Source organism: Lissotriton helveticus, chromosome 12 (assembly GCF_964261635.1).
Source record: "Lissotriton helveticus chromosome 12, aLisHel1.1, whole genome shotgun sequence".
Taxonomy (NCBI): domain Eukaryota; kingdom Metazoa; phylum Chordata; class Amphibia; order Caudata; family Salamandridae; genus Lissotriton; species Lissotriton helveticus.
The window spans coordinates 472806058-472821884 of record NC_136073.1 but is presented as its reverse complement, the minus strand read 5'-3'; the positions used below and the strand labels follow the sequence as shown (position 1 = coordinate 472821884).

General features: G+C 46.8%; 1 protein-coding gene across 1 annotated transcript in view; it reads left to right on the top strand.

Annotated features, from left to right (window-relative positions):
* Positions 1 to 15827, top strand: part of ADCY7 (adenylate cyclase 7) — a 441560-nt gene that overhangs the window by 321915 nt on the left and 103818 nt on the right. Inside the window, exon 14 of the mRNA XM_078670626.1 lies at positions 15284 to 15356. Coding sequence (XP_078526752.1) covers positions 15284 to 15356 — 73 coding nt within the window. The remainder of the gene's footprint in view (positions 1 to 15283; positions 15357 to 15827) is intronic.

Below are 15827 nucleotides of genomic sequence, written 5' to 3'. Positions count from 1 at the left end.
TGGCCTGGTAGGGTGCTCGGACAAGGAATGGGAGCCTGTGCATCTTCTCCACCCAGGCTGTGCAATACAGCCATGTGGAGAACATGCTAAGTGCGCATGATGGTTTGGTCGGCCCAAGACGGAATGCCAACTCGCCATGCGCACTGATTTTTTTTGTTTGAATATTTTTTATTGACATTTCAACTTATAGTCACATTGCAAATCGTTAAGTTGAGGAGGGTAAAAGGAACAATAAATAAAGAAAAAGGGGGCGGGGGGACAACTTTTCGAGTCATGGCAATGATCCTGTACAGCAACAATAATCCTACATTACAGTTGTCTCATTTCCTAGCTGCTGATGTTCGAAAGAAAGAGGAAGTATACAGATCATATAACAGTTCCTCATAATACTTTGTACCGAAGAGTGTTTCCCATCTCTACAGAGTTATGGACACTCAGCTAATAGGAAGATGGTGCCCAGGAATTGAATCAACGTTACATGCCACAGCGTCAGGGCCTTTCGGGTGCTGCTAACATGCGCCCAGCGAGGTGTCAAAAGAGAGTAGGGGGCAAGTCGTTGTCTGGATCAGTCGTGGGTATGGTGTATTTCGCGTATGTGTTCCAACTGGGACCCAGCGTTTGTCATATGAGACAGTTCCCCACTCCACCCGACATGGCCTAAAGACCTCTTATGTGGAGTGGCCCCTCAAATATAGGTGTGAATGTGGCCAACCATGTAATGTACAGGCGTATGACATTCTGTACAGTGGTAATTAATCAGCATAACTATTGTGTCCATTAATGAACTTGGCGGGATACCGCTAACGCGGTCAACTAGGGGGGGAACTAATATACTGGTCAAATGGCAAAAGGGGTCAATAACAATTAAAGGTAGGAAAAAGAATACAAAGAAACAAAGCACTGTTCTGTGGTAAATTCAAAGGGGTGTGTAGGCAGGCATTGTGTTCATGTGTGTCAATACAAGTACAGTATTGCCCCTAGCTGTAAGGGTGGCAGTGTGGGGATGGGTGGACTTAACTTCAGCACGGTTACGGTGGGATGTCGGTGTCCAGTCGTGCGTGCGGGGGCAGGTCTGAGTTACTTGTTGGTGGCATGTGATCAGTATCTTATGTCATGTGCGAAGCATGTTATTGTCTGCTAGAGTCAAGTCACCTCCCCTGGGTGCGCCATCTTCCCTCTTGTCAGTCATTTTTATGACGCTCAGCCCGACAAACGTCTACGTGATTCCCTGCTCAAGACACGCCTGTCGAAAGGATTTAAAAGTGTCATCCCAAGATTGCGCTATTGGGACGGCTCTCAGTCCCGCCGTCTCCTCCCTGTGTAGGGTCGCACTTTCTGCTGCCGCCCAGTTATTGAAGGAGGTGCAGCAATGTTTGATTTGTGGTGAATCCCCGCTCTTCCAATGCTTGGTGATGAGCCTCTTAGCAGTGACAAGCCCCAAGTCCCAAAATCTGGCGTGAACTTTAGTATGTTTCGTTCTTTTAAATAAGCACAGCAAACATGTCTCCCATGTGTGTGGCAGTTCTACGTCAGTCCCCTTCGTCAACAGCGACGTTATGCCGCGCCAGTATGCCAGCAGCCTAGGACAGGTCCAGAGCATATGTAAAATGTCCGCACCTGGTATTGAGCAGCGCGGGCATATGGACGTGCTTATTGTGAAATATTGGTTAATTTTATCTGGTGACAGATACACTCTATGTATTTTATAGAATTGGATAATCTTGAACCGCGAGTTGCATGGGATATTAGCGGGTCCCTCCAGTATTCTCTGCCATTCCTTGCCCGTCCAGTCTTTGCCCCTATCTATCGTTCATTTATCTCTCAGTGGTTGGAGGGTGCCAGCTGTGTGCGATAATAGTGCCTGCGCTAACCAGTGTATCACATGGGATCCATTTCCCATGACGTGCATATATTGTACCAACTGGTGTGTCTGCGGTTCCTCAGTCATGTCACCCCAAGCTTTTGTGTATGTGCGTATCAATGATGTGTGTAGCAGGAACTGCCCTGCCGGTAGGTCTGTGGTCTCCACTAGTCTGTCGAATGGAAGCAGAGCACCATCCGTATATAGGTCAGCCATCGTGTCTATTCCGGCCTGGTCCCATCGGTCCAGAATGGACGTGGTTACAGCCCCTCCTTCTTTGGGAGTGCCCAGCAGAGGGAGTGCGGGGGCATAGGCGTCACCGCCCGCGTGAGTCGCAAGCTTCGCGTGTAGCACTTGTGAGCCACTGCTAAATGTAATTGTGTCGAGCGAGGTAGCTTGGCCAGGGGATGAAATCGCGTGAGGACCTGTGCGTGCGTCAGGGTTAAAGTGTCGGAGGTCGTGTCAGCCAGGCATTTCCCACTCAGCCAGCCAACAACCCACTGCAGCTGTGCTGCCAGGTAAGAGTTCCTGATTGGGAACCGCGAGTCCCCCCGCTGCCACTGGTATGTAGAGTTTCGTCAGCGCTACTCGGGGTCTGCCGGTGTTCCAAATGAGTGCTCTAATCATGGTTTCCAATTCTCGAAAAATGCGATTCAGAACATATACCGGTATGTTGGAATAATAGTATAAGAGCCGTGGTAGGACAATCATTTTCGTTAGAGTTACCCGGCTGGGTACATTGAGGGGGAGCATTTTCCAGAAGGCGATTTGTGCCTGCAGGGAAGAGATGGCTCTGACCAGATTGCCCTCCAGCACGTCTGCGGGGGACCGGTATATATGGATACCCAGATACTTGAATGTGGTAGCGTGCCAGACCAGCCGTGCCCCGCTGAGTCGCACCTCACACTCCTGCATTCTGGGCTGAAGGAGTACACTCCAAACTTACCCCAGTTAACCTTTAGTCCCGAAAGGGCTGCAAAGGTGTTTAGGGTGTCAGTTAACTCCCGCGCACATTTGTGAGATCTTTAATATATGGAAGCAGGTCGTCTGCATATAGTGAGACCGCATGGATACCGTCTACCAAGGGTATGCCCCAGTCCTTGCCCTGCTGTCTCAATAGTTCTGCCAGTGGCTCCATTGCCAGGGAGAAGAGCAGCGGTGACAAAGGGCAGCCCTGTCTCGTGCCCCTCCGGACTCTTATGGCTGCAGACAGTAGGTTTCCAGTGCGAACCCGCACTGTAGGTGTCTGATTTTTTTTAAACACATTTTATTGAGTTTTCAGTTTGAGTGTACAATATGCAAAAATCGGTGACCCGAAGTCACTGTAGGGGTCTGATAGAGCAGGTTGACCATGTCTATAAATGCCTCTCCTAATTTGTATTTCTGCAGTACCTCCTGGAGGTATGGCCATTCCACAGAATGGAACGCTTTTTCAACACGAGTACCAAGCAGCCTGACCTTGGCCATTGCTTCACTGCATACTCTTGCACTCTAAACAATCGACGAATATTGTGTGAGGTGCTTCGCTTGGGCACAAAACCATTTTGGTCGACATGTACTAGTGTAGGTGTGAAGGGGGCTAGTCGCTGTGCCAAGGTAGATGCTAACATTTTATAATCAGTATTGAGAAGAGCAAGAGGTCTGTACGAACCCAACTGCTTCCCATCTCTGCCTGGTTTTAAGAGGGAGTCCAGGGTGGCCTCATTGAGTGTGTGTGGAAAGGAGGAGTCCTCTAATGCCGCCTCATACATCCGAATCAGCTCTGGGATCAGCAGGTCTGAATAGGCCTTGTAGAACTCCGCTGGCAGTCCATCTGGGCCTGGGGACTTGCCATTGGAGAGAGCAGCGATGACTACGCGGAGCTCCTCCGTTGTTATGGGCGCTGCCAGATCTTCACTCTGGGCATCTCGTAGTTCCGGCAGTGGTATGTTTGCGAGATAGTCAGCAATGTCTGGGTGGGGGGCTCGCCATGCGCACTGATGGTGCACCAACCACTCGTCCTCCCTCTGACTTACGCCCAGCCCCACCCCACCTAACCTGGCTCCATACTAAAAATAAAATGATTATAACGTTCTGTTATTATCATTTTTTTTCCTTTGCACTGCTCATAGAGCAGTGGGGCGACGCTCCTCCACCTTAGTGGAGGAGCCACCACTGTACCACTTGTATTTTCAGAGTGAACTCCTCAAGTGTTAAAGGTGTCTAGGTATTTCAGCCAGTGATTTATGGCCTCATCAAGACAAAGTTTACATAGGAGCATGTAAAGCATCCTAATCAGGTGTAAAAATACAATTAAAAGCTACCAAATTCAGTTATGACGATTATACAGTAGAAAAAACAATTGTATCCTCTCCTTATAACAGCTCCTAGAAATCATATAACTCGTGGCACTGTAATATACGAGGCAACAAATGGCTTCCAGGCGTTTGCATGATCACAAACGTTGGAGAAATTGGATAATGGCTCAAGAGTTGACGACAAGACAATGGTGATGTGTGATACCCAGTAGTCCCTCATGGTACGAGCGGGCTACTTGGCTTTCTGCCAGATACTGGCGTCATTTAAGACAGCCCTATTCCAAATAAATGGCCGCCAACTGACTGATTATTATTTAAACCATCCGGGGCAACCCAGTCCTTCCATTTTCATACTGGTTTTGGTTTAGCGTAAAGTGAAATAAAAGACGTCCAGACTGCACAACCCGTAGAACCAAACCAAGAAATCAGCATTAGCTGATAATATATTTGTCTATGGAGTTCATCCTGGAGCAGAAGATTATATCCCATGAAAAGTGAACAACCACCACACAGACAGGTGTCGTGAGGTCTTGAACTGGGTGTGCAGCAATGCTAAGAAATCGACTGGTGCCCCTCATAGAAAGGATTATACAAAATCAAGGACGCCATTTATGCTGCTGCAACCCAAGGAGATAGACAGACGCCACACTTTAAGGGTGATTGGGTCTACCCAAGAGAAGGAGATCCTGCGGATAGCACAGGAATACATTTAGAGACGATGGGGTGCGCTTAGGAGAGTTGCAGGGCGCATTAGCCAGTGTTGCTCAGGCACAGGGTCACGCACTTGGTACCAGGGCCGGCTTCAACGCTGGCGTCAATCATTTATGGCACCCCCACCCCCTATGGCTGCCTCCTCAGATTCCTTCACCATCACAATGCAAAAGGGTCCCTCATCTGTCCAATCATAAGTTATTACTAAACACAGGTCAGCGCCCCGACCACAGATCAGCGCCCAGTGCAACTGTACCGTTCGCACTGCCCTAGATATGTTACTGCTTGGTACTACTTGCCCCTAACAGGCCCACACAGGGAAGACGCTTCCCACACCTTGCAAACACTTATATAATGTGTGTGATTGCCGAGTTCCGAACTGCCCCAATGTGCAAATGTGGATGACTTTTTTTTTTACCTCCCTGATTCGCTAGTGGGATCCACTTTTATTTTGGTGCTGGGTATAGTGTTTGGTCGAGTCCGATCCTGTAGGGAAGCACTGCAGCTTTCTGAATTTTTACAGCTCGGAGGGGGTGACAATTACAGTATTACGTTGTTACCAAGCTGTGCATCCCAAATGGGAAGACGATACCACTCCTGGTAAATGTGGCACCTTGCAGTTTCAGTGCTTACCAACCGTCAAGAGGGGCTAAGCTCTGTAGGGCAGCTGGCACTGCCAGAAACACTGGTCCGACTGATCGGTGTGTAGGCCTTTTTTGGCAGTTTGCAGGCATGTTTATGGTCTGATGGGCCCGTTTTACAGTTGATTTCCCTGATATGACCACAACATTGCCTGTAGCAAGCCCGCATGCATACAGTCTTCCATACCTTGCAAAACACCTACATAGCGTATGTGTACACGTGCAGAACTGACCCAATGTGCAAATGTGAGCTTTTTTTGCTCTCTGATTCGCTAATGGGGTCAACTTTTATTTTGTTGCCTGGGTCTAGTTTCAATCCCAGCCCCACCCTGGGACTCAATAGGTTTTGGGCTAATTTTCAGACACTGGGAATGTGAGATTTTCAGACACTTGATCAAACCTATGTGGTTCTGTCTTTTACCTCTGCCGAGTGAATTAAAGCGCGCTTTCCCATCTCAGCAGCCGATGTATGTACACATTGGATTACGTCAGTGCAACCCCATGATTATTTGTACATTGTTTTCTAAACAGGTCAGATCCACGCTTTACCTATTAAAAACAGCACACCGCGGCGCGCCTGCGTCAGGAGCACAAGATGTGCTTACATGATAACCTGTATTCCTTTTCCCCTAAACAATGATGCGTCATCACACGGCCCTGTCATGTTTTCGTGAAAGGGTGTTTGAATCCTATAAATAACCCCAGCGCTGTAGCACCCCGTCGCCAATGGTGAGGCACATCGCAGCTGATGACGTCGTTTGCCTGCCTGCCTGCCTTGGGTTTGAAAGCCTCTGCAGTAAGCTTATCAGCCATGTTACAGCTTCCTGTTCCTGGCTTGGCGGGAAGTTAATCATTGTCAAGTGCAAAATGTGATTGCGCTGTATTGTGGGGGCACCCAGACTGGAAGCTATTATTTTTTAAAACATGGTTTCTTGAATCATGTATTTAATTAAAATATTAACAGTTCTCTAGTGTAGATTTATTTTCAATATTTGATCATTGGGAATAGCAAACATCGCTAAAACCTTTTTTTCCAGATTACTTCATTTTGAGATATACTTGAGTGCCGACCAGTAGTACAGTCCTGTATGTTGGGGCTCAGATTTGAAAACATTTCGAGCTCATATCAACTGCTAATCTTTAAGACCAAGGGCTTCATTTAGAGTTTGGCAGATGGGATACTCCATTCCCAACATGGCGGACATCCCGTCTACCTCCGGCACTTGTAATGCAGTGCATGGGATGTCCGTCATGTTTTGACAGTGTCCCATATGCCAGAATCTTTCATTTCCTGTTAAGCGCTGCACCCAAAGCCATTTAATCGCCCATGCCGTTCCCATGCTCTACATTCTTCCTTCACTCTCCGTGTACGATCTTGGGGTTCACTTCAGCAGCAAAATGTGTCCCTCATTACCTCTGCCTTCAGCCACTTGTTTAACCACCATTCTAACATCCGCAAATTTCACCTTCCTTTCACATCTCCAGCGTGGTGATTAACACACCGATGGTCAGAAAACTGGGCTGCTGCATGTGCCTTTCCTGGGTCCTCCTGGATTACTCCTTCCATTCGCTTTAAAGTCCTCAGTATTGCAATCTCGTCTTCTTTGATTTGTCAGCTTTCCCGCTCCCTCTGGACGTAAAGGGGGAGCTTAGAGAAGAGAGTAAGCACCTCCACCGTAGGTACATTTTCAAATCCACCCTTCGCCTTGCTTCACCAAGCCTGCACAGACCATCTCCCTGCACTGACCACCCTTCTGCTTGCAAAACCAACACTGCGTTGGAGACTCCTCACAACAGTGTACTAATCAGATCTTTCTCTGTTAACCCCTCTTATTTGGAACATCCTTCTCCAGAACTGAGCTTTCCCCGACTCCGAGAACTATCGAGATGACCTTCCCCTAACCCGGCTTCTTTCATTACCTCTTCTCCTCTGGGTTCACTTCATTTAAAAACAGCAGTTCATGACCACTTCTCAGAAGTACTCTAGAACTGTTGTATTGTTTCGGACTGCGTTGAGCCTCATCTTAAAATCTTGGTATTAGTTACTGTGATGGTTTTCCTTCAGTAGCCAAATAGGATTGTAGGATCAAACCTCAGCCAATCTGTAGCTTTGACATATTTCATAGCCCTAATGCAGGTGTGGGAGGTGATGCTAAGCATAGTAGGAGGACCATGACGGAGAAGAAGAAAGCAGAGCAAGTTGGATCGATAGTCCAGAGAGACAGTTAAGTTAAGGAATATCTCTATCATCATGTGAGTTCCCTGAAAAGTTTATTCTTTAATCTGTATAAATCTAAGATGAGTCTCCTTCCATGGGCAGAGAGCCCCAGAGATGCGAGTCTCCTTCCAAGGGCAGAGAGCTGCACAGATGTGAGTCTACTTTCATGGGCAGAGAGTCCAGAGATGGGAGCCTCCTTCCATGGGCAGAAAGTTGCACAGATGTGAGTCTCCTTTCATGGGCAGAGAGCTGTACAGATGCGAGTCTCTTTCCATGGGCAGAGAGTACCATAGATGCGAGTCTCCTTCCATGGGCAGAGAGTCCAGAGACGCGAGTCTCCTTCCATGGGCAGAGAGTCCAGAGACACGAGTCTCCTTCCATGGGCAGAAAGTCCCAGAGATGTGAAAGGGCGGGATTTTCCTTCTAGAGTCTGCATCTCGTTCTCTAGAATCCCGTCTCAGGCCGACTGGACCTTTTTACCTGTCATAGAATGAATTAGGCAATCTATCTACCAATAGTCAATCAATTTCAATGATTCCCACTGTTTCCCCCACAGAACCATCGACTAAGGACTAAGTTTGAAGATTTATTACAAAGCCAAAAACAACTGAAGGTATAAACACCTCAGCAAAAGGTTTAGAAGATAAACAGGCACTAATACAAACATAATCCTACGGAAGAGTCTCAGGCGGCTCAGGAATAATACAAGAATCATCAGGCTAACAAGAATTGCTATAACCTGAGTTTTAGTATGCATTGATAAAAGGTATAAATTCAGGTTAATCTGTCCCTACACTATACTAAGTGACATCCCTACTCAACAATAGCCCAATCTAATAAAGGTGTCAGCAGTGGCGACTTCCAAAGAAGTTCACTCTCTTTCTTTCGACTTAGTCTAAAGACTCCTCAGCCATAGCTAAACTCTCTGCCTGGTCACCCGCTCCCTCTCGCTCTTCGGCTCATCTACTCTACCTTCTCCCTCGGGGTGCTGTCCCTAATACAAAAACCCCACAATGCGGACGACACGCCTTCCGGTACGCGCCTCTCGAAGGTGTTGGTTTTCAGATTTTTCCATTATGGCACCTTTCCATCCTTGTCTGTTAAAACGTCCTTGGGTCCCAGGCTCTCCTTCGCTTCAAGTTGCTTTCTTAAATTCCTCGGCTACTCCTCCATGTCTGAGCCTAGTATCCTAACATTCATACACAATGGGCCCTTCTACTCCACTATCTACTTGGTCCTGCACCTGCAAAGGAATACATGTGAATCGGCTCACAATTTCTTAATGTTGCAATTGACTTTAGCTAAAGGCAGCTTTCTCCAAAAACATTTCTACGATTTAATGCTAAGCAAGGCATCTTCGATCAGGCCTACACGATTTTCATGAACTGGGCCTCTGCACGTTTATGTGCCCAACATCCTAGCATAAAAAATATCTTTCGTTCTTTAAGCCTCCATCTTTAAAACAAAATACATTTTTCTATCTCAAGCAATTTTATCACGTTTAAAAGGTACAACTATGAATTTTAATAAAGCAGATCTAAAGTCACAATGATGATCTATTAAAACACATCTCTTATTAATGAAAGGCTTCACATCAAACGACATCTCTATGGTAAAACGGCATTATTGATTTTCAAACTCTTAACATTAGCTCTCCATGTAATTCTAATACCAAGTACATTAGTTCTCAGCCCTACATTGCATTTGAACACGATTAGTAAATCCTCTATATATGCGGGTGTTAACTACTTGTGCATATGATACACCCCTACAAATTTTACTTCTGTTTGGTGCTCTCTCAGATGCGAGTCTCCTTTCATGGCCACAGAGTCCCATAGATGAGTAAATGTAAATGTAAATGTGCTGGACTTGTAAAGCGCACAGCTGCCCGTAAGCGTCCCGGCGCTTGCCTAGGGAACCCGTCCTGGTATTCCCCTGTGAGAAACCCCGGCAGGGTGTCCACAAGGTGAAAGCCAGGCATCCCGCCGCGAGGGGCCGTAGTGGAGATTAAGCAAGCTATTGCCCAGAGTCGCAGAGTGTGACCCCGTGAGTTGAGTAGGCACCAGAGCGAGAATTGTCGAGTCCGTGGAATTGTGAGCCCGAGACCCGCCGAGGCGGGGAATTGAACCCTGGTCCACGGTCGATCTCAGCTTCCGGGTCTGCCGCCTCTAACCACTGAGCCACGCTTCTCCACCATGGCAGAGTCTCCTTTCATGGCAGAGAGTCCAGAGATGTGAGCCTCCCTCCATGGGCAGAAAGTTGCACAGATGTGAGTCTCCTTTCATGGGCAGAGAGTCCAGAGATGCGAGTCTCCTTCCATGGGCAGAGAGTCCCAGGGATGCGAGTCTCCTTCCATGGGCAGAGAGTCCCAGGGATGCGAGTCTCCATCCATGGGAAGAGAGTCCGAGAGGTACGAGTCGCCATCCATGGGCAGAGAGTCCAGAGGCGCGAGTCTCCTTCCATGGGCAGAGAGTACGAGAGATGCGAGTCTCCTTCCATGGGCAGAGAGTCCCAGGGATGCGAGTCTCCTTCCATGGGCAGCGAGTCCGAGAGATACGAGTCTCCATCCATGGGAAGAGAGTCCGAGAGATACGAGTCGCCATCCATGGGCAGAGAGTCCAGAGGCGCGAGTCTCCTTCCATGGGCAGAGAGTACGAGAGATGCGAGTCTCCTTCCATGGGCAGAGAGTCTCAGAGATGCGAGTTTCCATCCATGGGCAGAGAGTCCCAGAGATGCGAGTCTTCCTTAAATGGGCACAGAGTCCCAGATATGCGAGTCTCCTTCCATGGGCACAGAGTCCAGAGAGGCAAGTCTCCTTCCATGGGCAGAAAGTCCCAGAGATGCGAGTCTCCTTCCATGGGCAGAAAGTCCCAGAGATGCGAGTCTCCTTCCATGGGCAGAAAGTCCCAGAGATACGAGTCTCCTTCCATGGGCAGAAAGTCCCAGAGATGCGAGTCTCCATCCATTGGCAGAGAGTCCAGAGAGGCAAGTCTCCTTCCATGGGCAGAAAGTCCCAGAGATGCGAGTCTCCTTCCATGGGCAGAAAGTCCCAGAGATGCGAGTCTCCTTCCATGGGCAGAAAGTCCCAGAGATACGAGTCTCCATCCATGGGCAGAGAGTCCAGGAGATGTGAGGTTCCTTCCATGGGCAGAGAGTCCCAGAGTTGCGGGTCTCCATCCATGGGCAGAGAGTCCCAGAGATGCGAGTCTCCATCAATGGGCAGAGAGTCCCAGATATGTGAGTCTCCTTCCATGGGCAGAGAGTCCCATAGATGTGACTCTTCTTCCATGAGCAGAGAGATTTAGAGATGCCAGCCTAATTCCTTGGGCAGAGAGTTTTGGAGATGTGAGTCTCCCTCCATGGGCCGAGAGTCCCATAGATGCGAGTCTCATTCCATGGGTAGAGAGTTGTAGAGATGTGAATCGCCTTTCATGGGCAGAGAGTCCCATAGATGTGAGTTTTCTTCCATGAGCATGGAGTCTTAAGAAATACAAGCATCCTTCCATGGGCAGAGAGTCCCAGAGATGCGAGTGGGCAGAGAGTCCCAGAGATGCGAGTCTCCTTCCATGGGCAGAGAGTCCCAGAGATGCGAGTCTCCTTCCATGGGCAGAGAGCCCCAGAGATGCGAGTCTCCTTCCATGGGCAGAGAGTTGTAGAGATGTGAATCTCCTTTCATGGGCAGAGAGTCCCACAGATGTGAGTCTCCTTCCATGGGCAGAGAGTTTTAGAGATGCGAGTCTCCTTCCATGGGCAGAGAGTCACAGAGATGAGTCTTCTTCCATGGACAGAGAGTCCCAGAGATGGGAGTCTCCTTTCAAGGGCGGAGAGCTGAAGGGATGCGCCATCCTGTGGCCAAAGGTGTGACGACTGATGTTGAATTGATGGATTGTAAGCACTGGTGCTAGTGGAACTTTGATGCTGCCATTGCAGTGATATTAGCACTCAGTATCTGGAAGAATGGCACCGATTTAGTTCTCCTTGTGGGCCGAGCAAACCTCCTCTCTAAGTGGAATTTGCCAAGTGTTTTCAGTATAATAGTGTCAGTGAAATTCCTTCAGGAGTGGAACAGTTTGAAGTAGTATGCCCTGGAAAGCAATGTGACCGGCTTCATTTTCATCACCTTACATATGAAAATATACGCTGCGACTGTTACTCCTGAAGACGTGTGTAACTGCGTATGGAGTGATGCAGGAATGGAACCCATAGGGGATGTGATGGAGTTGGAGGGTTTGCAATGTTTTATTCGGACATTTTCCACCAATTCTTCATCCGTGATGTAGCCCAGAGAAAGCCAATCCTTTAACTCGTGAGCTTCCTTTAACTTGTTGAGATACTATGTTGTGGTCTTTCATATTGAACTTTGCACCAAGGTCAGAAAAGATTCATATTGATGGTCTACCGGTCCTGCTTCATGTTCTTGCTGGTCACATTGGGCTGTTCCAGTGCTCTGGAGAGTTTGGACACGTTATTATCCTACATCCTGTAGATTATTAACATTCACATAGACTTGGAGTAGTTTGGCTCTGATGTGTTTCATGATCTTTTAAATGCAAAGCATTTTAGTAATAGGTCTATAGTTTCAATGATTCAGACCAGCTTTCTGTTTTGTTATAACATTATTAACTAAATTATTTAATGTATTTGATTTTCATAGTGTTTTTTAACCCTGATTGGTATTTAGGCGCTTTATACAGAACTCCGTAACTTGGTGTGTAGATTGGAACCTTGCAAGTAAGGCAGTCGCCAAAAAATGAGATAAGGTTGAGTAAGAAAGTGAGAACGAGGGTGGCAGGGTGGGATTTAGGATTTTGGGGAATCATAGTAAGCTTGGTAAAAAAAAACACGTTAACACTTGCAGAATTACTTGCAAGCTGCAATCAAAGATCGTTAGCTATTTTGGCTAATTTGAGGAGTATTGAACCAGAGCCCTAAGAAAATGTGCCTTGTGAATTAGTTGCCAGATTTCGGTTTGAGTTCCCAGCACAGCTTTTACTTGAGCCAATGGGCATGGGCCAGTCTGTTTGTGCTGTTAACACTTCCCTCAATTATTTTTTTTAAAATTATTTTTATTAACATTTCTATAATACAACATATATGGCATGTTGAGCTACAACTTAGCATCCAGCAGACAAAATTTGATACAATTATCCATTGGCGTACATATTGGAGATAATACACGTTGTTGGCGCTTTTACTGCCCATTCACCAATTTCATAAACTGACTCCATCCTGATGAGGGAAGGGGGCGGGACCCGGGAGGCCTCCCAGCTACTTTCCCATCTCCTATGCATTCTGCAGCTCACATAGATAGAGGAAACCCCTCTCTGGATTGTTTTTGTGCAGGAAGGTACTCCTTCCTGCACAAAAACAATCCTGCCTACATTGGCGCTAGTAGAAAATGAGTGGGAAACCCAATAGACCCTTGAGCAATTAGTACATCAGCGGGTAAGCGTGCCTAGAAGGGATTTTCTTCCTTTTGTTCAATCTAATATCTATAAGCAAACAATTGTCATAAGCTCTATCCAGTAATTTACATCGAGTTATTTCAGAAGTTAAATTGACTTATTTCACCTTGAACAAATCTTCCAAAGATTATTTAACACGGGTGTAAGCTTTTTGAAACATAAATTTATAATGAAAAACTTTAAGAGGGTACAAAGAACTGTTACATATATAAATATACATTAGCACATAGTGACTGAGATTCAAGAATTATTTGCTGTTATAAGCATCTCATTGTCACTAATGTGGCCACCTATTTCAAACAATATGCACAAAAGGAAATTGTGACTGATTAAACAGAAAACAAATCCTCAGGTAAATAATACACAAACAAAATAGGTGTAGTTGTCGACGTTTCGGTCTAGGTAGTGAAGACATCTGTTAGACCACCTTCAGGACGGTAAATTCATATGTTGAATGACCCTTGAAAGACTACATAGGTGACTTGAGAATGTAGTCTAGTTCATAAAACCGTATACTCGACATCAAAGAAATAGCTAGTAAATAGCTTGCGATATTCCAAGGAGGTCCCGAAAATGTGTAACACAGGCGGCCAACTGTTGAGACAGCGGACCATTGTACCCATTCTGTGTCCGTTCTCTAAATTTATAGTAAGTGATCGGCGACGCTGGCACTTGAACTAGTTTGTCCATGTGGACTGCTGGAGAATCGTAAGTACCTCTGTGTTGCACATTTTCGGGACTGCAAGAATTGGGGGCTTTTATGGTTGTCGATAGGTGTCCATGATGAGGAATACCAAGTTCTAGAAAGTTTGGTCAGGAGCGGGTCTCTGCATCAAAAAGTCTGAAAACCTCTGCGCTAGAGACACAGACTGTGATCACAGTGATCCTGGAAGATTCCATAAAGGGACAGAATGATGGCGCTGTGTGCTCCTATTGTTCCACCAATCAGCTGCATGTAGTGCTGTCACTCATACAGTTCTACTAGTGCGCCTGCTAGCTGCTCGAAATAGCCATAATTGGCTCAGTTGTTCCATGGATTTACTCCTTTCAGGCACAGAAAGCGATGTCATTCTTCCACTCTGCTTACAAGCAGTCGTTAACCATTTGTGGCAGCCCCATAGCTCATAGGCTGGCACTGCTGCTGGTCTTGTTCAGTAAGTCAGTGATTACCCTGAGCCATCCTCCTTGATTACTGTTATACCTGCGTCAGGGACACACAGGTGAGCTTTAAACTTTACATGTCCTCTGAGCCACCCATAGCTAACTTTGCTCGCTGTGTCGACAAAAGCGCAAGAAGGATGTGCAAAACCAATTATAAAAAGCAAGCATTGATAAGGCCACAGTTTGCGCATTTTTATAGTCAAAAAGCTTTTCGGTTTCAGGAATACACACAAATCAGTGTGGCAGCAAGAGTTTCCCTCACAAACAGAGCAGATACAACACTGCGACAACAATGCAGGCTCATATTACACATGGGCATGGACACTCCCCCCCCCTCTCACCTCCCACACACACACACACACACACACACACCCTCACACACTCTCACATACATACACTCGCACACCATCTCTCTCTCACACACCCCCCCCCACACACACACACACACAGCTGGCTCAGACTATTTTTATATTCTCTGGAGGGGGAGGAGTCTTTGGACTGGCTGGAAGCATCAATAATGGGTAATAGGGGCAACACCAGGGCAGTTACCCAGAATTTCAGCTGTGCCTTGTCTTACCTAATTGAGCTGAGGTCAAGTTTCCCTCCTCGGAGAGAAGTCTGGACCTCTGCCCTGCTTGCGGGGGCTCCAGTTGAACCTTCTTGAGGCACCTCTGGTGGGAAGGTACCCCCCATCTTGCAACCACCGATAGTATTATCTGATAAGTTTGCAGAATTACTTATAGGGAACCTTAAATCCAGGTGCACCACTAATGACCGTGAGCACATTTTGAGGCTTCAAGCAAACTAGTGTTTTCAAAGAATTATACTAGCGAAGGGTTGGCGAGCAAGTGGTTTGTTAAACCTTCATTCAAATGATAACGTTTTCATCTGCACCCTTAAGTGTAACACCATATTTTTCTTGTGTGCAGGCCCTGGTTTGGTAAATCCGATGACTTCTATGGGATATTCCTTTTCTTCACCGAAAAGGGACTGGAGAGAGAGGTAGGTCAAATGTGTTAGAAGATGGGTCCTTGGGCCTACAAAATGCAATTTGGCAACTTATTCATATTTTAGCATAAACACTACGCAGATTATTATTAGGATGGGTGTTTATATTCTTAAAATACTTTTTTACATAATTGTCATTGTGATGTTTTGAAACCGCACGACCCCATTTCCCGAGGTCTCAGCCAAGCCAGAAGGAAATCAACATATTCTGCATTCCAGTTTCAAGTCCCTTTGTAAATATTATGTATTTGTGGAAGTTAAAACCCGAATGGTTTATGGCCTGCATGCTCTGCTGTTTGGTGGTCCTCTTGCAGAAGCTTCCAACATGCGGTCCTGTCTAGCCCTTGAAACGACATCAAACAAGTGTGCGTTGCAGGACAGTGAGAAACGCAGTGATTCGGGTTTAGGTCGAGCTGCCCGTGGTCAATGACATGGAAGTCAACTGACGTCAGGGTTTCAGATTTT